Source organism: Macrotis lagotis, chromosome 1 (genome assembly GCF_037893015.1).
Source record: "Macrotis lagotis isolate mMagLag1 chromosome 1, bilby.v1.9.chrom.fasta, whole genome shotgun sequence".
NCBI lineage: Eukaryota > Metazoa > Chordata > Mammalia > Peramelemorphia > Peramelidae > Macrotis > Macrotis lagotis.
The window spans coordinates 883415646-883438944 of NC_133658.1; the positions used below are offsets into that span (position 1 = coordinate 883415646).

The following is a 23299-nucleotide window of genomic DNA, read 5'->3' on the forward strand; positions in this document are numbered from 1 at the left end:
TCTAGATGTTATAATCCTCCTGGAAGCACATACTTATGAACATATTCAGTGCTTTTAAAAGTTTGTCAAATTAAACTGTTGATCTTATAAAGCTACCATGGAGGAATAAGCATTGTTTTAAGCACTGACATTTGAAAGCTGAAACTGCAAATGAAAAATAATTTGTACAGAGAAATCAAAATATATATCATAGAAGCCTCTAAAGATTCAGTTTCACAAGAATACAAAGTGAGCTCCTAGAGGGCAGGGATTACTGTTCTTTTGCCTTTATAACTACAGAACATAGCAGAGGGTCTGGCATAGCCACTCATTAAGTGGTGATCTGATATGATTCACAGTACTCAAGCACTGTCCCTGCTTATAACTTTAGAAATCTATTAATAACCCTAGCTAGGCCAATCCAGATGGCCAAGTAATTTCCAACCTGCCTTTTCAAAACATATAAAGGCAGGTTTGTTTTGTATATAAACCTGTATATAAACAATCTCCTTCTTCCTCATTGGACAATTCAAAAGATTGTCCAAAGTGACAGAATACTAGTACTTTATAACACAAACAGACTAGACAAGAGGGAAAGGATGTGAAAGAGAAAAGATACAATTTGTACAATTATAAAATATAACATGTCACTTACTGGTTGAGTTGCCTTGCATCTGAATGATACATTTGGATTCTTTGCTGGTCTCTCGGGAATTAAAGGGCCTGACCCGAACAGCCACCTTCACTGAGGCTCCTGACATTCTGATGGTTATATGTAGTTCAAATATTGAGAAAGATGTCTTCTTTCAAAGTTATGTTCAAATTTCCTTTAAGAAAAAAAATTCCAAAAGATATCTATAATTAGAGAAAGTTTTGACAAGGTAAAAAAATTATGATTGTTAGAGATTTCAATATAATTTTCTCCCACATATAGTAATAGTTAGCAGTTACATAAAAATTTCCCATTTGCCTATTTTATTTCATTTGACCTTTAGTAAACTATCAATAATCATTTAGTCATCAATCAGTAAACATTTATGAAATATTCACTATGTTCCAGGTGCTATAATAAGCAATGGAGATTTTTAAAAAGCCCCTAAGGAGCTTACAATCTAATGGGGGAGATAGTATGCAAACAAATATATACAAAGCAAGCTACATATCGGATAAGTAGGAAGTAAATTAAAAGGGGTTGGGGAAGGCTTACAATAAAAGGGTAATATTTTAGATGAGAATTAAAGGGAGTCAGGGAGGTCAGTAAAAAAGAAAAAGATGAAAAGGGGGAACGTTCCAAGCAGAGGAACAGCCAGAAAAATGCCTGGATTGAAGAGATTGAGTAACTTGTTTGTGGAACAGTCAGGCAGTCAATGTCACTGATATGTTTATGGGACAAGCCTAAAGAGACCTCCCTCTTTAGGGACAAAGGGTGCATGATGGGAAATAATATAGAAGACAGCTAAAAAGATAGAGAGAACTAGGTTATGAAGGCCGTTGAATGCCAAACAAAGCATTCTGTATTTGAACCTGAAGGCAACAAGAAGTCACTGAAGTTGGAGATGAGGGTGACATGGTCAGATCTGTGCCTTAGGAAAAGCACTTTAATGGATGTAGGATGGATGGGAATGGAGAGAGACTTAAGGCTTTTCCAGTAGACTATTACAATAATTCAGATATGAAGTGATAAGAGTCTGCACTAAAGTGATGGAAGTATCAAAGGAAATGGGGCTTATTCAAGAGAAGCTGCAAAGGTGAAATCAAAAGGCTTAGGCAACAGATAGTGAGAAGTCAAATATAACATCTAGGTTGTGATATCAGGGATTGAGAGGATGGTGTTGCCTTTGACAAAAAAACTATTGAGGGGAGACTTAGGGGAGGAAGCTAATAAGTTCAATTTTGAACATCTGAGTTTAGCATGCCTACAGACATCCCGCTTGAGATGTCTGAAAGGCAGATACAAAAATTGGAGGTTAGCAAGAAAGGTTAGGACAGGACAGGTAAATTTGAGGATCATCAACAAAGAGATAGTAATTAAATGTTTGAGAGCTGTTAAGATCACTAGATAGTGTAGAGGGAAGAGAACTTAGGAGAGAGGAATGTCCTAAAAATGTAGAAATAACAGAATATTAAGGAGGAGAAATAGTGCTAAAGGCTGCCTCGAAGTCGGAGACATGGAGGATGGAGAAAAAGCCCCTGGATCTGGCAACCAAGAGATCATTTGTAATTTTGAAGACAGCACTTTCAATGGAAAGATATGAATTGTAATGGGAGTAAGAAGAGAGTCTGGAGAAAGGAGGGAGGTCTCTACTGTAGAAGCAGTTTCAAGAAGTTTAAAAAGAGCAGAAAAGATATAGGAGGATAGTTAGCAGGAATGGAAGGGCAATTGAGAGGTTTTTTCCCAACATGGAAAAGCCATGGGCATATTTGCAGGCAGAAAGAAATAAAGAGGAAAAAGCCTGAAAAGAGTGAAAATTTCTGTTGAAGGAGTAAGCACCAAATGGAATCATTTGAACAAATAAAAAACAACTCTTGGTGAGGAATAAGACCACTTCATCATGTGAGACAGGGGTGAAGGAGGAAATACTGACAGAAAGTATATATAGGAGAAAAGGAAGACGGGAAAAAAAGGAGCTCATGACAAACAGCCTCAATTCTATCTGTAAATATGAGGTAAGTTTCTCAGTTGGGAAAGCAGAAGAGGAACCATGGGAGGTTTGAAGAGAGATGAAAAGTTTTGGAAAACCCAATGATGAGAGTGGGATGGGGAGTTGAAAGGGAAGGTACATAGTAGGGTTGACTAACAGAAGTAAGGACCCTATTGAGGTTGTATAGCATAAATTTATAGTGTACCAGGCAGAGCAGTTGCATGATTTTGTCCATATTCATTCAATGGTATGTATGTAGGGGCACGAGAAGGGAGAGAATGGTGGAAGTGCTCTAAGACTGAGGCCTGACTGGGCATAAGTGATGATAATGACAAAGGCTGCTAAGGATTCAAGAGATGAGATTAGTGTAAATAGGTTCACCAAGGGGTCAAGATGGAAAAAAAGAGAGAAAAGGGTGGTTATGCAGGGGGAAGGTGATGGTCTGGGAGAAAATTTAGGAGTCAAGGAATTAGAGGTCATGGTATGGACAAAGAGTAGGATTTTGAAAGAAAGGCAGAGAATATTATGGTCAAGACAGAAGGTTTCAGAATTCTTGAACATATAAGTGGCACATTTCTAGATGATGGCAAGATCAAAGGTATGACCATCTTTCTGTATATCTGAAGTGGGGAGAAGAAATACCTCATGGGAAGTAAGTTGAAGAACTTCAAAATACCCCTATGAGGCAGGTGGTATTATTATCCCCATTATACAGATTAAATAATTTAAACATAGAGATTAAGTGAATTTGCCAGGGTATAGGTAAAAGTTGTCTGATGTCATAGTTGACCTCATATCTTCCTGAATCCAAATCCTGAGCCTATCTACTGTATTACCTACCTACATATCACATTTTAAACAGATAACTTAAATTTTTTTATATTCATAATTAATGAGCAAGGTAAATCAGAAATGTGAATGTTGAGGAGGCAAATTTGACTTTTTTGGATAACACTAACATTTTTGGAATGAAACTTACACATGCACTATGGCTCTGGAAGCAGATACCTTATTCAGAAGAAAAAGGTTTAGAAGGAAACGTTAAGAAGCAGGGTAAAGGGGTGGCTAGGTGGCACAGTGGATAGAGCACTGGCCTTGGAGTCAGGAGTCCCTGAGTTCAAATCTGGCCTCAGACACTTAATTACCTAGCTGTGTGGCCTTGGGCAAGCCACTTAACCCCATTGCCTTGCAAAAACTAAAAGAAGCAGGCTAAAAGAGGCACATTCGACATTACACACTAAAATATATTTATGTGAAGTAATCTAGGAGCAGAGGAAATACAGTAGAAAACTAATGATCAATAATGGAAGAAACAAGCTATACTGTGAGTAATACCAGAGTTCAGAGACAAGGGGAAATAGAACCTGGAACAGAGGCTAAACATAATAGTAATAAAGACAGTCATTGATCGAGCCATCTAATGGAACTCTTTCTCTGTAACAAGTAAAGCAGCCAATAATGTTTTCAAAAGATAAAGGAAACAACAAAGGGAACTGCTACTTCTAATTTTCCAGTTTTCTAACACCCTCTCTCTCTCCCAAAACACACGAGCTCTCTTTGACCCAATGACACTTTTTATTGATCCTTACACAAGAAACTCCAACTCTGGGACATTTTTGGTGGTTGTCCCCCATGCCTGGAATGCTCTCCCTCTTCTCTTCCTGGCTTCTTTCAAGTCCTTACTAAAATCCCATTTTTAGCAGGGAGATTTCTAAATGATACAGTATATGTAGGATGGATGGGAATGGAGAGAGACTTAAATGATACAGTGGCTAGAGCTCTGAGACTAGAGTAAAGACCTGAGTTAAAATCCAGTCTCAAATATTTTACTAGTTGAGACCCTGGGTGAGTCACATAACTTGTCTGCCTCAATTTCCTCATTTATAAAATAAGTACTATAGGGTTGTTGTGAGGATCAAATGATAACTGGAAATTTTAGTATAGTGAGTGTTTTATAAATGCTAGCTATTAATTATTATTATTATTATTATTATTATTATTATTATTATTATTTCAGTCCTGCTGATTACTTACTATTTATTCTATTTGTAGCTTGTATACTCAATTGTTTATGCTGTCTCCTCCATTAAACTGTGAAGTCCTTGAGGGCAGGAACTGTCTTTTGCTTTCCCTTGTATCCTAGCACAGTGTCTGGCTCATAATAGGTTTGATTAATGCTTATAGATTGACTCATTGACTATTCTGGATCTGATTCTAAACACCAGTACAGAAAAGCAACTTGATGGAATAGAAATAATAGAAACGCTGGATAACTTAATTTCAGAACAGATTTCAAAAAGTTCTGAGAAGAAATATGTGGATTTTCATGAAGTAAAATTGTATAAGGGACAGAAGTCCAAAGGAGATGGCAAATGCTTAAGAAACAAAGTTTAAAATTCTGAAGAAACAAAGAGAAATAAATCCAGGGAGAAGGAAAAGGAAAATCCAATTTTCACATATGTGGAAATCACTGACAAACTCAGATTTTTAAAAAAGAAATGTAGGGAAGATGGCAGTGAGGAGGGGGAGTGGAGACATCAGGGCAACAGGAAGCAATATAGTGCAATCATCCAAACAGCATATAACAGCAATAGACCAAATCCCAAAAAGGAAATTTTTTTCTAAAGTCAGAGTGAGACATTTTTCCAACCTAGAACTTCATGAGGGAACAGAGAGAGGTCTGCAGATCCTAGAGATGTGGCTAGGGGATCTGGCTAGGGGCATGCTTTCTGGTGCTGGGAAGGGCTGTGCACCAGAGAAATGGGATGTAATGGGGAGAAGTCAAACATTCTAAATATGGATGTAAAAAAATATTTACACCTCTTTTCTGTCGTTTTTGTTTTTGTAGGACAATAGGGTTAAGTTCACACAGCTAGGTAATAAGTGTCTGAGATCAGATCTGAACTCAAGTCCTCCTGACTCCAGGACTGGTGCTCTATCCACTGTGCCACCTAGCTGCCCATGCACCTCTTTTTGATGTGGCAAATTGGAATCTGATGGGGTGTCCATCATTTGGGAATAGCCCAACAAATTACAGTATATAAATGTGTTGGAATACTACTGTGCTATTAAAAAATGATGACTAGGATGGCTTCAGAGAAAGCTGGGAAGACCTGTAAGAACTGATACAGAGTGAAGTGAAAAGAACCAAGAGAATAATTTATACAGTGACAATATGGTAAGAACAAACTGTAAAAGTCTTTAGAACTAGGATTCCTTAAAGACAAACTATGATTTCAGGACTAATAATGAAACATCCTACCCACTCACTGATAAAAGAGGTGAAGGATTGAGAGCATGGAATGCAACACATACATATTTTTTGATATGGCAAACACAGAAATCTATTTTCTTTGACTATATAGGCTTGTAACAAAGGTATAGTTTTTCTTTTATTTTCAACTGAAAAGGGCAGAGGAGAGGGAAAGAAGATATAATTTTTAAAAAAGAAGATACAATTTTTTAAAAAAGAAGATAGAGGTAGGATCATGTAATAAAGGATAAATCTGAAACTACAAAGGGTTTTATATTAACAGTGTCATGAGTGCTAATGCACAGAATGAGTTAAAGCTAAGAGGAAAGCCACAGAGAACATAAAGTAGGGGTTAGGTACTCAACTTTTGCTTGTTTAAGTAACAAAAAGGAGAATTTAAAAGGGACAGAATCATTGCTAAAGTTGGATGGGAAAATGATGACAAAAGACAAAGAGGATATAGAAGTGTTTGATTCTTATTTAGGTTCCAATTTTTTTCTGCCAAGGAAAGTGGTGTTTGGACAGAATGAAAATAGTTAATAAGGAGTTAATAGCCAAAGTACATAAGTAGATAAGTGAGAGAACACTTAACACATCCTGATAATCCAATTCATCAGGCAGAGATGACCTACATTCCAAGCTACCAACAGAACTGGAAACTGTTATGATTGAGTCACAGGTAGTATGATTTAAAAGATTGAAGAGAATAGGAGAACATGACAAATGTCTCAGTTTTTTAAAAGGGAGAAGTAGTAGCTAGCCTTCAAACTCCAGTCTAGGAAACTGATTCCTGGAAAAATTCCACAAAAAATTGAAGGAAAATGTTTTGCAAACTTTAATACACTATGTTAGCCAAATCAGGAAAATTTCTAAATTGGGCAAAGAATTCAGGAGACAGTGGTCCAGAGTATCAAATTCTTTAGAAATATCAGAAAGATAGAAAATTGTTCTCAGACTTCATTGTTGGTAATATTTGACAAAGTAGTTTCAATTAGGCAACCAGATTGCCACTGAAAAGGGTAAATAAGCATTTTTTTTAAAACTGATAACAAGGAAGAGATGAAGAACATCATTAAAAACAAACCAGACAATTTTGATTACATTAAATTAAAAATCTTTTGCACAAACCAAACCACTGTAACCAAGATCAAAAGAAATGTAATAAATTGGGAAACAATTTTTACAACTAGCATTTCTGACAAAGGACTCATTTCTAAAATATACAGAAAACTGAGTCAAAGGATAGGCAGAGGCAATTTACAGATGAGGAAATCAAAGCAATCCATAGTCATATGAAAAACTGCTCTAAATCATTACTGATTAGAGAAATGCAAATTACAGCATCTCTGAGGTACCACCTCACACCTCTCAGACTGGCCAATATGACCAGAGAGGACAATGACCAATATTGTAAGGGATATGGGAAATCTGGGACACTAATACATTGTTGGTGGAGCTGTGAACCAATCTAACCTTTCTGGTGAACAAGTTGGAATTATGCCCAAAGGACAATAAAAATGTGCATCCCCTTTGATCCAGCAATACCACTACTGGGCCTAAACCCTGAAGAGATCATATACAAAAATAATCATAGCAGCTCTGTTTGTGGTGGCAAAGAATTGGAAATGGAGTGAATGCCCTTCAATTGGGCAATGGCTGAAAAAACTGTGGTATATGTACATTATGGAACACTATTGTTCTATTAGAAACCAAGAAGGATGGGAATTCAGAGAAGTCTGGAAAGACTTGCATGAACTGATGCTGAGCAAGATGATTAAAACCAGAAGAACATTGTACACCCCAACAGCAACATGGGGGGGGGGGTGATGAGCAACCTTAATGAACTTGAACTTGCTCATTTCATCAGTGCAACAATCAGGTAAAATTTTAGGGTATCTGTGATGGAGAATACCATCTATATCCAAAGAAAGAATTGTGGAGTTTAAACAAAGACCAAAGACTATTAACTTTAATTTAAAAAAAAAAAAAACATTATCTTGTTATGTAATTTTGCTATCTCTTATATTTTATTTTTTCCCTAAGGATATGTTTTCTCTCTCAACACATTCAATTTTGATCAATGTATGGCATGGAAACAATGTAAAGGCTATCAGACTGCCTTCTGTGGGGGGGGGGGGTAAGAGGAGGGAAGAGAGATTGGGGGAAAAATTGTAAAATTCAAAAAACAAAAAAAAACTGGTAACAACTAGTATTTCTGTAGCACCTGAAGTTTTGCAAAGTGTTACACTTACATCACCTCAATTTCATCTTCACAACTTTATGAGGCAGTTGCTGCTATTATCTTCATTTCAGAGATAAGGAAATTGAGGCACAGAGAGGTTAAGAGACTTTGTCTAGGGTCCAACAGCTAAGTGATTGAGGTGGAATTTGAACACATATATTCCTAACTCCAATCCAGAGCTCTTGCCCAGTTTTATGTATATAACAGAGGAAGAACCAATGGATGGGGAAATATTGAAAATGAGAGAAATGGGGGGATACTTAGTGGGGCAATCTTCCACAGGTTATGTGAACAAGAAGTAGGCCTAGGTGCCTACTCGATCAGAAACAGGAGACTTAACTTTCCAGTTGTAAAAACTGAAAAACTGTCAAACTACAAAAATAATCAACTATCTAAGACACTATGAAAGTATATGGACTAGTTAATCTTGGCAGATAAGACTTATGCACATTCAAACTGTTAAAGGTAAATAGAGATAGTACAAAGACCAAGCCTCAGATTTCAAAAGTCTGGAAAGTCTCTGTATAACATGGAAACAATGTAAAGACTATCAGACTGCCTTCTGTTGGGGGGGGAGCAAGATTGGGGGGAAAGTTGTAAAAATAAAAAAAAAAACTGATAACAACTAGTATTTCTGTAGCACCTGAAGTTTTGCAAAGTGTTACACTTACATCACCTCAATTTCATCTTCACAACCTTATGAGACATCAGACTAGAGTAAAGAAAGAATGAGGACAGTTGGCATTAGGATGGAATAACTTCTAAGTTTGAGATGAGATCTTCATCAGATGGGGCAAAAAGACTTCAAGAGAAAGTACAGAAAGGTTACTGTGGGAAGTGCAATGAGTAGAATACAACAGGATTGTGAATGACCAATCTGCCAATGAAACTTCATAAATTGATCTCAGGTTGGTCTCTGGGCAAGAAACATACAGTTCTATCTCTGAAATCATCTTCTGAACATTTTCAGTTGAATACAACCTGTCAGAATGTATGTTGTACTGGCATCAATATTTGAGAATACAGATTATCTCCACTCCACAATGAGACATTCAAGTAGGATTTCTGTAATGTTCTCAAAACTGGTAAATATAAAAAGCAAAAAGCTGTAATATCTATGGTTATGATGATTAAAAAAAAAGACTGGAAATAATAAAAGTAAGGGGAAAATGTTTTCTTGGGCCAAATAAAAAGCAAATCCAGTTCAATTTTATTTATCTGGTCCAAAATGTCACTTAAAAAGAATTTAAGGTTGTTTGGGGGGCACAACTCTAATGGATGCAACTAAATCAATTCTCAATAAAGGACACGTCCTCTACCAATACAGGTTGATATTTGGCAACTTAGAATCTAAGAGAGATGCCTACAGCATTAATAATTTAAATAGAATCATGGATTTGAAATAGGAAGAAACCATCTATTTCAATCTTTTCTTTTACAAAGGAAGCCTGGGGGTTAAGGTAACCCTGTCAAGATCTTACAGATAATAAGTTCTAGAGGCCTTATTTGAACCCAGGTCTTTAAATTCCAGAGTCTATGGGCTTTCCCTAGTCCACCCAGCTTGTCTGTGTTACAGGTAAGACTGGAACGAAGACTTCTGGAATCTGAGCCTTGGTCTTTGTATAATCTTTTATTTACCTTTAACAGTTTGAATGTGCATAAGTCTTACCTGCCAAAATTTACTAGTCCATATACTTTCATAGTGTCTTAGATAGTTGATTATTTTTGTAGTTTGATAGTTTTTCATTTTTTACAACTGGAAAGTTGAATCTCGTGTTTCTGATCTAGATACACCATAATAATGGATTTTAATGCTAACATCTAAAACCTAATATATTTACCTTATCACCTTCATGGAGATTATTTCATGATGAACAAACTGGATATAGTTGAAAGACTAAATGGGCTTCCATCATCATATTTCTATACCTATGGCTTTAGGCAAACGGCTCAACTTCTTTGAATCCAATTTCAAACTTGCAAAATCAAGGATAATCCTATCTGGAATAAAGAGGGAAGGATTGACAAAGAGGAGAGTTTTATAAACTCTCAAATATAAGATCTTCTTGACATTAATGTGAAGCACCTCAGATATTCTTAATTGGAAAAAAGAAATAAGAAAGATCTACAGAAAAATATAAACCAAGTGAAAGAAAAAGGAGTAAATAGCAAGTAAGCAAAATCTTTAACTTTAAATAATTTCATAAAAAAGGCAAATTTTATTTATTTATGTGCTTGTTTTTATTTATTTATTTATTTGAGGTGATGGGGTTAAGTGACTTGCCCAAGGTCACACAGGTAGGCAATTATTAAGGCTGATTTGAACTCAGGTCCTCCTGACTCCAGGGCCGGTACTCTATCCACTGTGCCACCTAGCTGTCCTGCAAATTTATTTCTAACAACATCACTAACACTAATTTTTTTATTTAACTATCAAATAATAAAATTACTCATCTTCAAAAATGTATAAAAAAGTTATATTAAGATAACTTATCACAGAAGGAACTTATTTTTTTATTCATTCTTTGATAATAAGATACTGTAGTTAGAACTTGAAGAAGTTAACACTTATATTAGTCAGCTGAAAAGTTACAAGGTTTATCTCTCTGGACACAGTAGAAGTAGATCAGGAATTATAGACATAAAAGTACCTGCTTTAAAGAAAAACAAATAGGGGCCACTAGGTAGCACAGTGGATAGAACAATGACCCTGGGTTCAAATCAGACCTCAGACACTTAATAATTACCTAGCTGTGTGGCCTTGGGTAAGCCACTTATCACCACTACCTTGACAAAAACAAACAAACAAATAACAACAAAACAATGATACAAATCCAACTATGAAGCAAGAGTAACAAAGAGCTAAAGAAGGCAAATGGAAAAGTAATTCTTATGTAATAAATAGCATGTGGTCCACATGAACAGACATAGGCACATACATTTTCCCAGTATTTCAAAGAAATGATCAATAATATAATCATTTATACCACTAAGAGCACATTTTCAGTTCAATTACTGCTACTTTGATCAGTAAGACTGACTTATAGCCTTATAAACTGTAAGAAATCAAAATGGAGGACTGTTTTGATCAAATTCTTTTGGTCTTCAGTTAATTCTGACTTTGTGGATTTCCCCTTTGGTCTCAGAAAGATCTGAACTTATCAAATCTTTAAAACAAATATAGGAAAGGTGTAATGATTGGGAAAGGGCTGACTAGGTTGTGGCATAGTAATGTAATATTATGGTGCCAACAAAATTATAAATATGAAAGGAAAGGTAGCATGACATGGTAAACAATGAGCAGGCATCAGTCCCAGAAAGACATGAATTCAAGTTCAGTCTCCATGCATAAGTTTCTGTGACCCTTGATGGAGCAGTTGATAGAGTATTGGCCTTGGAATCAGGAGGACAGGAGTACCAGCCTCTGACACTTACAAGCTGTGACCTTGGGTAAGTTACTCAACCCTAATTGCCCCACATCCAGGGCCATCTCCAGTTGTACTTTTCATATCTAGCCACTGAACCCTGATGACTCTGGAGGAGAAAGTGAGGCTGGTAACTTAGCACAGCCCCCTCTCACTTAAATCCAGTTCATGTGCTTGTCATGGTATCACCTCCCTGAAGTCATGGTGATCTTCAAAAATGAAGGACAAAAGGGGGGCGGCTAGGTGGCGCAGTCGATAGAGCACCAGCCCTGGAGTCAGGAATACCTGAGTTCAAATCCCGACACTTAATAATTCCCTAGCTTGTGTGGCCTTGGGCAAGCCACTTAAACCCATTTGCCTTGCAAAAACCCCAAAAATAAATAAATAAATAAAGATGAAGGACAATCATCATCTGTGACCCTGGACAAGGTATTAGCTTCTCAGTGTTCTAAGATACTCTCCAGAGCAATGGGGTCAAAATCAAATACAAAAGGGTACCACTAATCCATACATAAGGAGTCCTGCAGGTAGCATGTTGACATAGTTTTAAAATGTTAAATATTCTGAATTACATTTCAATCTAGTTCAGATTAATGCATTACTGGCAGCAAATTTATTGATTTTGATACCTCTGCTTTAAGTATGTTTGTCCCAAGTTTCTCCTTACTCCAACCTATCCTTCACTTAGCCTGTAATTTTCCCAAAGTGGGTCTGATCATGTCACAAACATCCCGCTCCCTAGTGCCTCCAGAATCAAAATCAAAATGCTTAGTCTGGCCTTCAGCCCTCTATTACCTAGCTCCAGGACATGCACTCTTCAGTCTAGTGACACTAGCCTCCTGGATGTTCCACACCACCTCTCTCATCTCTGGACCTTCTCTCTGGCTCTCCCCATGCATGGAATGCTATCCCTCCTCCACTTCAACTACTGACTATCCTGGCTTCATTTAAGTCCCACTAAAATCTAAAATCCTACCCTCTATAGGATGCCTTCTCCAATCCCTCAATTCTGATCCATTCCCTAAATGTCAAATGACTAAGGTTTACCTTTGAACTCGGGTCCTCCTGCCTCCTAGATTGCTTCTCTATCCACTGCACCATCTAGCTGCCCCTTGGGCAAATCACATATCTTCAGTCATCTGATTCCTATCTGGCCACTGGACCCAGATGACTCTAGAGAAGCCTCCCTGACGTCATGGTCTTCTTTGAGAATAAGGACAAACATCACCATCCTCATCCTCATCCTAGTCCTTATCTATCCTGTATGTAACTCATTTTGTATCTCCCATTAGATAGGTAAACTCCTTAAGAACTGAGACTGTCTTTTGACTCTTCTTGTATCCCCCAGGGTTTAACACAGTCCCTGGCATATAGTAGGTGCCTAAAAAATGCTGAATGACTGAAACAAATGCAAGGAAAGTGCTGCTCTGCATTAGTAGAGAGAGTTCTCTTGCCTATATCAATGACATCACAGGTTCAGTCTCTAACCCTATAAAGAAAGCAAATAAAGAGAGAAAGAAAACGCTACAAAGTAACTGAGAATGAAACTTATAGAAACTGAAGAATGTGCAGGACAGGATCCCATTACAACTAGAAGAAACTTGTACCCACCCAAAATGTTCATATGGACTCCTTCTGCCTGACCCATGGTAGAGCATTCCGAGCTTAGAGTAGCCTGATGAGTCACAGTTTGGACATACAGTAACTTATCTCTAACATAATGTTATCATTTTGGTCATCTTCAAGAATGAAGGATAACAATCAACCAACAAAAATAACAGCAAAAGTTACAAGCTATACCCAAATCCTCTCACTCTCTATCACTATTTTTTTTTTAGTTTTTGCAAGGAAATAGGGTTAAGTGGCTTGCCCAAGGTCACACAGCTAGGTAATTATTAAGTATCTGAGGCCAGATTTGAACTCACGTACTTCTGACTCCAGGGCTGGTGCTCTATCCACTGCGCCACCTAACCTCACCTCTGTCACTATTTCTATTGCACTAAACACACTGCTTTCCTGCTTTCCCCATTATAGATCTGTGATTTCAATTTTAGATAATAAATTACTTGCCCTTAGTCATAAAACTTCAAGGTATCAGACATAGGACTTGAACCCAAATCTTCCTGTCACAAAGCCCTCTGTTCACTATAGCACACTGACCTTTGATCATATAAGGAAAAGAATTAGAAGAGAAACGTATCATATATCTCTATAGGAACAAGTAGGAGATGCCTCAATCAAACAAGGAAGAGTTGATCAAAAAGGATAAAATAGATTGCTTTGATTATGTGAAACTAAAAAACTCCTACAGAAACAAAATTAATTTACCTAAGATAAAGGAAAGTGGTAAAAAGAAGAAAAAATAATCTTTGTATTAAATTTCTCTGTAAAGAACATAGATACACACACATATATACATATATATATAATCACCCCTTAATATGGAAATAGGATGTTTAAATTGTTTTTTGTTATATTGTTAGTTGTTTATATGTATCTTAGATTAACCCTAATTTTTCAGAGTTGTAAACTGCTAATAATATGAAAGAATGCTCCAAGTCAGTAAGGGAAAGGCAGTTGTCAATGCTTCAGTTCACTTAGTTTTTCCCCAATTGGTAGATTTGTATTTTATTTCCAGTTCTTTGCTATCACAAAGAAATGCTGCTATATTTTGGCGTGTATAAGGCATTTTTGTTTTATCACTGACTTCCTTGAAATGAAATCTTTAGGTCAAATGGTTTGAGCATTTTAGTTACTTTTTTTGAATAATTTCAAACTGCTTTCCAGAATTATCATATTGATTTACAGTTCCACCAGTAATCTTTTAGAGACTGTGGTATTCCATGCTTTACAGTCATAAGCATCAGCAAAATAATACTGGATTGGTTGGTTATGCAGTACAAAGAATAACTAACGGAGGAAATGCCCTGTGCTCCACTGGAGCACCCTTGAATAAATACACCCCCAAACCACAAGATATAAAAAAGAAAGACCATTTCTTCCTGCTCCTACTTCTAGCTTTTCAGGAGTATATGGACAAGAGTATCATTAAGTAAGATGAGGATGGCCACACAATGATGGAGAGATTTAGCAAAGTAAACACTGATATAAAAAATGAGAATCAACTACATAGTAACTTTAATTCTCCTTTTAATTGTTTTTATTTTTTCTTATATGCAAAGATGATTTTCAACATTCATCTTTTTGTATGCTTTTGAGATCCACCATTTTCTACTTCCTTCCTTTCTGTCCCACCATCCTATGGCATGAAGCAATCCTATATAAGTTATACACACACACACACACAATTGTGTCAACACATTTCCATTATTAGTCATATTGTGAAAAAAGAATCAGAACTAAAGGGGGGAAAAATGAGAAAAAAATAAAACATGTTTTAAAAAAGTGACCATAGTATGCTTTGGTCTGTATTCAGACTCCATGTGGATGGCATTTTCTATAACAGGTCTATTAGGATTGTCCTTGATCACTTAAGTACTGAGAGAAGCTAAGTTTTTCATAGCTGATCATACAATGTTGCTGCTAAAGTGTACAATGTTCTCCCGGCTCTTCTCATTTCACTCAGCATCAGTTCATAGAAGTCTTTCCAGGTTTCTTTGAGGTCAGCCCGTTTATCATTTTACAGAACAATTCTCCATCAACCACAATTTGATCAGCCATTCTCCAAATGATGGATATCCCCCCAATTTCCAACCTCCTACCATCACAAAATTAAGCAAATATTTCTGTACATGTGAGTCCTTTCCCCTTTTTTAGATGGCATTGCTGGGTGGATCAAAGGGTATGCATAGTTTTATTGTCCTTTGAGCATAGTTCCAAATTACTCTCCAGAATGGCTGGATCAGTTCATAACTCTACCACTAGTTTATCAGTGTCCTAGTTTTCCCACAACCCCCTCCAACATTGACCACTTTCCTTTTTTGTCATTTTAATCTGATAGGTGGTAACCTCAGAACTGCTTCATTTTGTATTTCTCCAATCATGATTTAGAGCATATATTCACATGACTACAAATAATTTTAATTTTTTCATCTGAAAACTGCCTATTTATATCCCTTGACCACTTATCAATTGGAGAATGCCTTGCTTCCTTATAAATACAACTCAGTTATCTATATATTTTAGAAATTAAAGTCCTTTACCAGAAATACTAGTTATGAAGATTGTATCCCAGCTTTCTGTATTTTTTCCTAATCTTTGGTTGCACTTGTTTTATTTGTACAAAATCTTACTAATTTAATGCAATCAAAATTATCCACTTTGCATTTTATAATGTTCTCTATCTCTTGTTTGGTCATAAACTTCTCCCATCTTCATAGATCTGACAGATATACTGTCCCATGTTCTCCTAATTGGCTTATGGTATCACCCTTTATGGCTAAATCATGTACCTATTTTTGACCTTCTCTTAGAATAGAGTATGAGATATATTGGTCTATACCTAGATTCTGCCAAACTATTTTTCCAATTTTCCCAGGCTTCATTCTCTTTTGAAGACATTCTTATCAAATCCCTCTAAAAAAGCATGGGGGGGGGGGGGAGACTTAAAGCAAATTATTCTATTACATCCTATTTTATTATTTATTTTTTGTCACTGAATATGTGTTTTGGGGTTAAAGGTCTGATAGCTTAACAAACCAAATAGCATGTGAGTGTGTTTTTAGCAACCACAATATTTCAGCAGAGAATAGTATGTCATTCTCTATTCAGTGTTGCTTAAACCACTTCTAAGCATGAAGGAGAAGTTTCTTGGATTCTTTAAAAATCAAGTTAGGGCAACTAGGTGGCACAATGGATAAAGTAACGGCCCTGGAATCAGGAGGACCTGAGTTCCAATTTGACCTCAGATACTTAATAATTACCTAGCAGGGTGACCTTGGTTAAGTCATTTATCCACACTGCCTTGCAAAAACAAACAACAACAAAAAAAAAGAAATCAAATTAATTTGAACTGAGAAAGCTAAAGAAAATTATTCAAAATGCCCAAATAAACTAATAGAAGAGCAAATTTATTAGAAAAATGATCAAGACAACCTAAAAATTCCATAAACATGAAAATGCAAACATTTTCATATTTAAATAAATTTATGATCTTGTCCATATGGGTACTGAGGCAGTTTAGGTGATTCAGTAAACAGAACGCTGGAAGTTAGGAAGATAAGAGTTCAAATCCTGGCTCTTATATTTACTAGATATATGACCCTGGGGGGAAGTTACTTAAGTCTGTTTGCCTTAAAACAATGACAGAGAAAACAGCAAACCACTGCAGTATCTTTGCCAAGAAAGTCCCATGGACAGCAGACATGACTAAACTTCACCAACAACCACAAATGTATTTCCTCCAATGGAATAAGTTTCAATTCATTTAAACCTTCTTACCTAAAGAATGGTTGGTCATGACCTCCCATAAATCCTCCACTTCTCTTATTCAACATGTTGGGTGTTTAAGTATCACATAACTAATCTATTCCCAATTTATGCATTTTCTAATTTTGAATTAATTTAATTTAAAATCTGATATAATTCATTAAGCATTAATATATAATCATTAAGCACTGTAGAGCTACAAAAGCAGTAGTTTCTCCTATTTTCCAGGGGTTTATAGTCTAGTTGGGTAGAATAAGACTCAGACATAGGCAACAAAAATTACTGGAATCTGGATGACTTTTGGCTTGTTGATGGGAGTGGTAAGGGGTAAAAATTCTTAATTGCAGAAAATAGAACGAATAGAAAAGAATGAGTTTGGCTACTTCAGGATACCTGCAATCTACAAATGGCAGCCTTTCATACCTACCTTAAATTTTCTACTTAGGCATCCAATAGTAACTGATAATGATCCTAGAGAGAAAACTAAAAAGATCATTGGTTCACTCAGAAGAAATTGTACTTCAGGAAAAAGTCAAGTGCACATTGCTGCAAGCTAACAATGTTGGTATCAATTTTTAAAATAATTTTTCTATCAACCTAATTATCAAAAAAAAAAAAGAGGAGGTTCCATTAGGGTTTTTGTTGCCCTCTTCATTCCTACAAGAATTGTAAAAATTCACTACTATCCATTAAACAACGACAATTTTTCAAGGAAACAGTTACAGAATGTAATTAGGAAATGTCATAATTTTAAATCCAACAGAAGATTTATTTCTTTCAGAAAAAGACCTGTTGGGGTCAGCAACCTGAGGAAGAGGCAAAAAAAAAAAAAAAAAAAAAGAGAGAGAACACAAAGCCTAATTCTTTATTTTTGTTTAGGTCAAGACTACAACCAGGAAAAATAAGCTGCAATGAATCACTTTGCCTTGGAAACACTGTTGACAGACTATTCTTAGGTATTCATTCTTTGCATATAGATTCAAACTGGGAAACATAAAAGAAAGGAAAGAGGAGAAACTACATTCTTATCTAGTCTTATAAAGGAAAAAACCAGCCAGTTCTAAAACTTGGACCCTGTAAACAGCAAGCTAAATTTTAGAAAAACTATTTGCCAAGGGATAGACTTTCACAAATAACTAAGATTTTGCTTCCTCCATATTTGATTTACAATTCAGTTAATCGGGTCTCATGGTAAAGAAATAATGAAAATATATTTACTTAGAATCTCCAATCCATGATTTTAAAAAAAGAAACTATTTAATAATATTTTTGCAATTAGGAGAAACAAAATTAGATAGCTGATTTAAAGTTATCATACTTTAGTGTCTATTTCTTGAATTACCACATCACACAGGAATTTCCAAACCCTTAAAAGGAAGGCTTTAAAACCAAAATGATTAAGGCTGTATCTATTATTTTCATAAAATAATTTTTGAAGTTGAGCTCATTTAAGTGGATTCAACATATCCTTTTTTCCAAATTAAAAAAAAAAACAAAGCCTGGAAACTGATCTCTCAAGGTCCCATTCCAGCCCTGTGACTGTAGATAACACCAGGTGTTGAGTTCTCAACTTGAACTGAGATAATATAAAGGACACTGATAATGTGAAGACTGGCTACCCTTCCACAATGAGATCAATTGATAATCGAATTTTCTTTAGATAATGAACTATTATTCCAACTAAAACAGGAAATATGTCACTTTATTCTTTATTTGATATAATGCTGAGTAAAGATCTGTTGGAATTATACAAGAATAAAATGGCACCCTTTTTATTAAAGTCGGTGATACATCTCTTAAAGGCTGCCACCTGCTAAACACTGCACTTCAATTTAAAGATTATGACAAATACTCAGAAAGATAGGAAGACACAAAGCAGCTTGTGTAATAAGTGAAGCCAGCTGCCTAAAACAGTGAGACCCAGGAGCAAGAGCTATCCCCTGTGGGTAGTCTAACTAAAGATTACATAAAAATAGCTAGTGACCTTAGTTATAATGGTGGACCGAGCCTCCATAAATTGGAATATTATTATTTAACATTCACAGTTATAGATTCTTTAGAGATATGGAAAATCGGCTGAATCAAGTACCTATTGGGGTTAATCTTCACACAAATCCTATTTGCTCATACATTTCAGGCAAGCCCATTCAAGGGAAATTCAGTAACAGGATATCTCATGCTAAGGGAAAAGAGAAATTACAAGGGCTCAGATTTGAAGCCAGTTTTACAGTTCAGCAATGAAAAAATTTGACCTGGAAGCTCAATTCTTCTTTAAGAAATGGAATGTATTGTTTTGTTTTATATGAACAATGACTAGCCTACTCCAGCAGCCTCCCAGCCCCCTCAACTTGGCCTCTAATGCAACCAGTCACCCTGAAAAGCAGCCAGGGCTGTCATTCTGTACCTTCCAGCAGCCTGGACTTGGCTCCTAAAGGATTGTCAGATCATCCTCCCAATATGGCTGCCATGGTACTTCTGTACTGTGAATACAGTGACTACATACAGTCTTTACCACATCTGGACATAACTGAATAAGCCCCTTCTCTCTCTCTCTCTCTCTCTCTCTCTCTCTCTCTCTCTGTCTCTGTCTCTCTGTCTCTCTCCTGTCTTTCCTCTTTCTAGCCTTCAAATCTTCAGTTTTTTCCAGTCTATTGTGTGTCTCTTACTTCGGTCTCCAAAAAGTGAGCAATTACATTTTTCACCGAAGCCTTGAATGCCAGCAAAGACTTGAAAAACTGAGGTTTGGAACAGAGAAATAGCCTTTCTATAGAACGGAACCTCCCCATCGCCCTCTGAAAATACATTAGCCGGCTGGCCCATAAGTCACCGGAAAGAAGTACCAGGAGGATCCTGGCATCCAGCTGCCCAGCGGGCAGGGTAGCACCCAGCAGCACCCCGGGGGTGGGAGCATCGAGGCCGGGGGGGTGGCCACATTTACAACCGAAGCTCTAGGTGGCTGGACCCCCAGAAGGAGGGGCAGCACCCCAAATGCCCACCGGAGGAAATAAGAACCCATCCCTTCTGTGGGCGAAGAGGGCGAGGAGGAAGGGCTGGTCCACCGGCTCCTTCCCGCAGCACCAGCTGTCGGGGGCGAGGATGCCCAGGCTTCGGCGCTCGCCCCCACCGGGCGGGGCCGCTGCCCGGCCCGCACCTTGCTCGGGCTCCTCTAAGCACGGGGGGCAGGGGCGGCGCAGGGGGTCGGGCAGGCGCGGCCCCCCCCCCCCGGCCCGGCCCCCCCCCGGCCCGGCCCCCCCGGCCTCCCCCGCCCGCGCCCCCAGCCTCACCTCCGGACCAAGCCGAGCCGGGGCGTGGACGCGGCGGCGCGGGGCGCAGTCAGCGGGCGCCGGCCGGGGCGGGGGCGCCGCGCCGCCGCACCAGCCCGAGGGGAGCCGCCGCCTGGGGCACGAGAGCCGGGCGCCCCGGGCCCGTCATGGCGAGGCGCGGCCCCGCATCCCCGGGGCCTGGCGGGGGCGCTGCGGCGGCACGGACGCGGCTGCGGGCGGCTGCGACTCCCTCGGCGGCCGCGCTCGCTCTGGCCCGGCGCAGGCGGCGGCGACGCGGGCGGATCCGCCCCGAGCCCCGCCCCGCCCCCCGCGCCCTCCGGCCGCCGGCGCCGCCCGCGCGTCACCGGGCCCGCCTCCCGAGCCCAGAGACTGGCACCGCCGCCGGCCAATGAGCGGGCAGAGCCCGCGGCGCTGCGAGCCTATGGGAGCAGAGGAGAGCGGGGACGGGGGTGGGGCCGCGGAAGGGCGAGAATGGCCGGGGACGCCCACACAGCGCGCCCTGGCGGCCAGGCTGCGGAGGGGGAGGGGCCCGCCGGCCCGGCTACAGGGCATCTCGCCTCTGCGCCCGCGGGGCGCCCTGCGGCGCCTGTGGGGTACCAAGAAGCAGGCAAGGGAAGCCACCTGGCCGGGGGCGAGGGGGAGAAGCATGCGGGCAGCAAACCTCACTTCAGATCCCACCGTCCAAGGGGTTCCTGAGAAGAAAGCAGAATGGCCAAGGATCACCCGACGCCGGCCTTGCACGAATGTTGATCGGGGACCTCAAAATCTCTGACTTTGGTTTAAAGAAGGGAATCTAAAATCTAGACCTGAGACCCGCTGCATGACACCCAGACCTGAGACCTAGACCTGACACCTGCTGCATGACACCCAGACCTGACACCCGCTGCATGGCACCCAGACCTGAGACCCGCTGCATGGCACCCAGACCTGAGACCCGCTGCATGACACCCAGACCTGACACCCGCTGCATGACACCCAGACCTGACACCCGCTGCATGGCACCCAGACCTGAGACCCGCTGCATGGCACCCAGACCTGACACCCGCTGCATGGCACCCAGACCTGACACCCGCTGCATGGAACCTAGACCTGAGACCCCTGCATGGCACCCAGACCTGACGCTGAGCACCCAGACCTGACACCCGCTGCATGACACCCAGACCTGAGACCCACTGTATGGAACCCAGACCTGACACCCGCTGCATGACACCCAGACCTGACACCCGCTGCATGACACCCAGACCTGAGACCCGCTGCATGACACCCAGACCTGAGACCTAGACCTGACACCCACTGCATGACACCCAGACCTGAGACCCGCTGTATGGAACCCAGACCTGAGACCCGCTGCATGACACCCAGACCTGAGACCCGCTGCATGACACCCAGACCTGAGACCCGCTGTATGGAACCTAGACCTGACACCCGCTGCATGACACCCAGACCTGAGACCCGCTGCATGACACCCAGACCTGACACCCGCTGCATGAAACCTAGACCTGAGACCCGCTGCATGACACCCAGACCTGAGACCCGCTGCATGACACCCAGACCTGACACCCGCTGCATGACACCCAGACCTGAGACCCACTGCATGACACCCAGACCTGACACCTAGACCTGACACCCACTGCATGACACCCAGACCTGAGACCCGCTGCATGGCACCCAGACCTGAGACCCGCTGCATGACACCCAGACCTGACACCCGCTGCATGACACCCAGACCTGAGACCTAGACCTGACACCTGCTGCATGACACCCAGACCTGAGACCCGCTGTATGGAACCCAGACCTGACACCCGCTGCATGACACCCAGACCTGAGACCCGCTGCATGACACCCAGACCTGAGACCCGCTGTATGGAACCCAGACCTGAGACCCGCTGCATGACACCCAGACCTGACACCCGCTGCATGATACCCAGACCTGACACCTGCTGCATGGAACCTACATCTGAGATCCACTTATACGGTGGATCTGATATAAAAAAAAATTCTCAAAGAGTCCAGGTCTAAGGGGGAGAGACAATATATATGCAAACAACTATGTGCAAACTAGCCATATACTGGGGGAAAACCGGAGGTAATCAAGAAAGGGAAAGCACTAGGATTAAGGAGGGTGGGGAAAGGATGCTTAAATAAGGTGGCACTTTTAGCTAGGACTGAAGAAAGTCAGGAGGTAAAGATGAGGAGGGCTGGCACTCCAGACCTAGGAAAGCAGCAGTGAAACAATGTCTGGCGTTTGGAGATGGAGAACTTTGTTGGAGAAACAACAAACGGGTGAGTATGAGTGGCTTGAAGACTATTTAGAGTGATGTAAGGTGGAAGAAAACTGGAAAAGTGAAGGGAGGGCAGGTTATAAGTTTGTCCTAAAGGAAGTGCTAAGGCAATATTAAAGTTTCAGTCTTAAGGGAGGTAAATCTAGTTGGGGAGTCAAAAAACAAGAAATATTTAGAAGATAGCTCATTATTTCATTCAGCAAACAAAGAGTAATGAAACATGGTCCTTTCACTCAAAGAGTAGAGCATTTCATAAAAACCAGATAGTCTAAACTGACCTTAGATCATTCCCTATCTTATCTTGGAAGATAAAATGGCACTCCTCTTGGTCAAGACTAATACCTTCACTACTTGACCACAGCTCTTCAGGAACTTCATTAATTGTTCCTTCTCTTTTATGTTCCCCCTCTTCCTCAGTTTCTCTCTCTTCCATCTCCTTTCCCACATCCCACAAATTTGCAAAGTCTACTCAATCCCCCTGCAAAAAAAAGCACTTAAACCTTGACCTTGCTATGCTTTGTCTCTCTGTCTCTGTCTCTGTCTATCTCTCTCTCTTTCTTCCTATGTGTCTGTATAAGTCCTTGCCCTTTTCATTGCTAAACTTCTAAAACAGAGAAATCCCTTCTCTGCTTCACCACCCACTACAATCCTTGTTAATGGGCTTCCAACAACTACTCTACTGAAACTGCTCTCAATTAATTACCAAATATAATGACCTATTCTCAGAATGACTCCTCCTCCTCCTCCTTCTCCGCCTCTTCCTAATTGCAGGATTTGACACATCTAACAATGCTCTCCTACAGG

General features: G+C 39.8%; 1 protein-coding gene across 7 annotated transcripts in view; it reads right to left on the minus strand.

Annotated features, from left to right (window-relative positions):
- The window catches only part of KIF1B (kinesin family member 1B), a 192324-nt gene extending 172021 nt beyond the window's left edge, over positions 1 to 20303 (minus strand). For 4 of the 7 annotated variants that reach the window (XM_074218485.1, XM_074218483.1, XM_074218484.1 and 1 more), the window contains exons 1-2: positions 9958 to 10117; positions 635 to 806 (exon numbers count right to left, since the gene is read on the minus strand). In XM_074218485.1, the coding sequence (XP_074074586.1) occupies positions 635 to 740 (106 nt within the window). In that variant the 5' untranslated portion in view covers positions 741 to 806; positions 9958 to 10117. Of the gene's footprint in view, positions 1 to 634; positions 807 to 9957; positions 10118 to 20213 lie in introns of those variants that run through there. The other 3 variants (XM_074218482.1, XM_074218480.1, XM_074218481.1) reach the window with 2 other exon arrangements.
- Positions 20304 to 23299: the final 2996 nt, after the last annotated feature.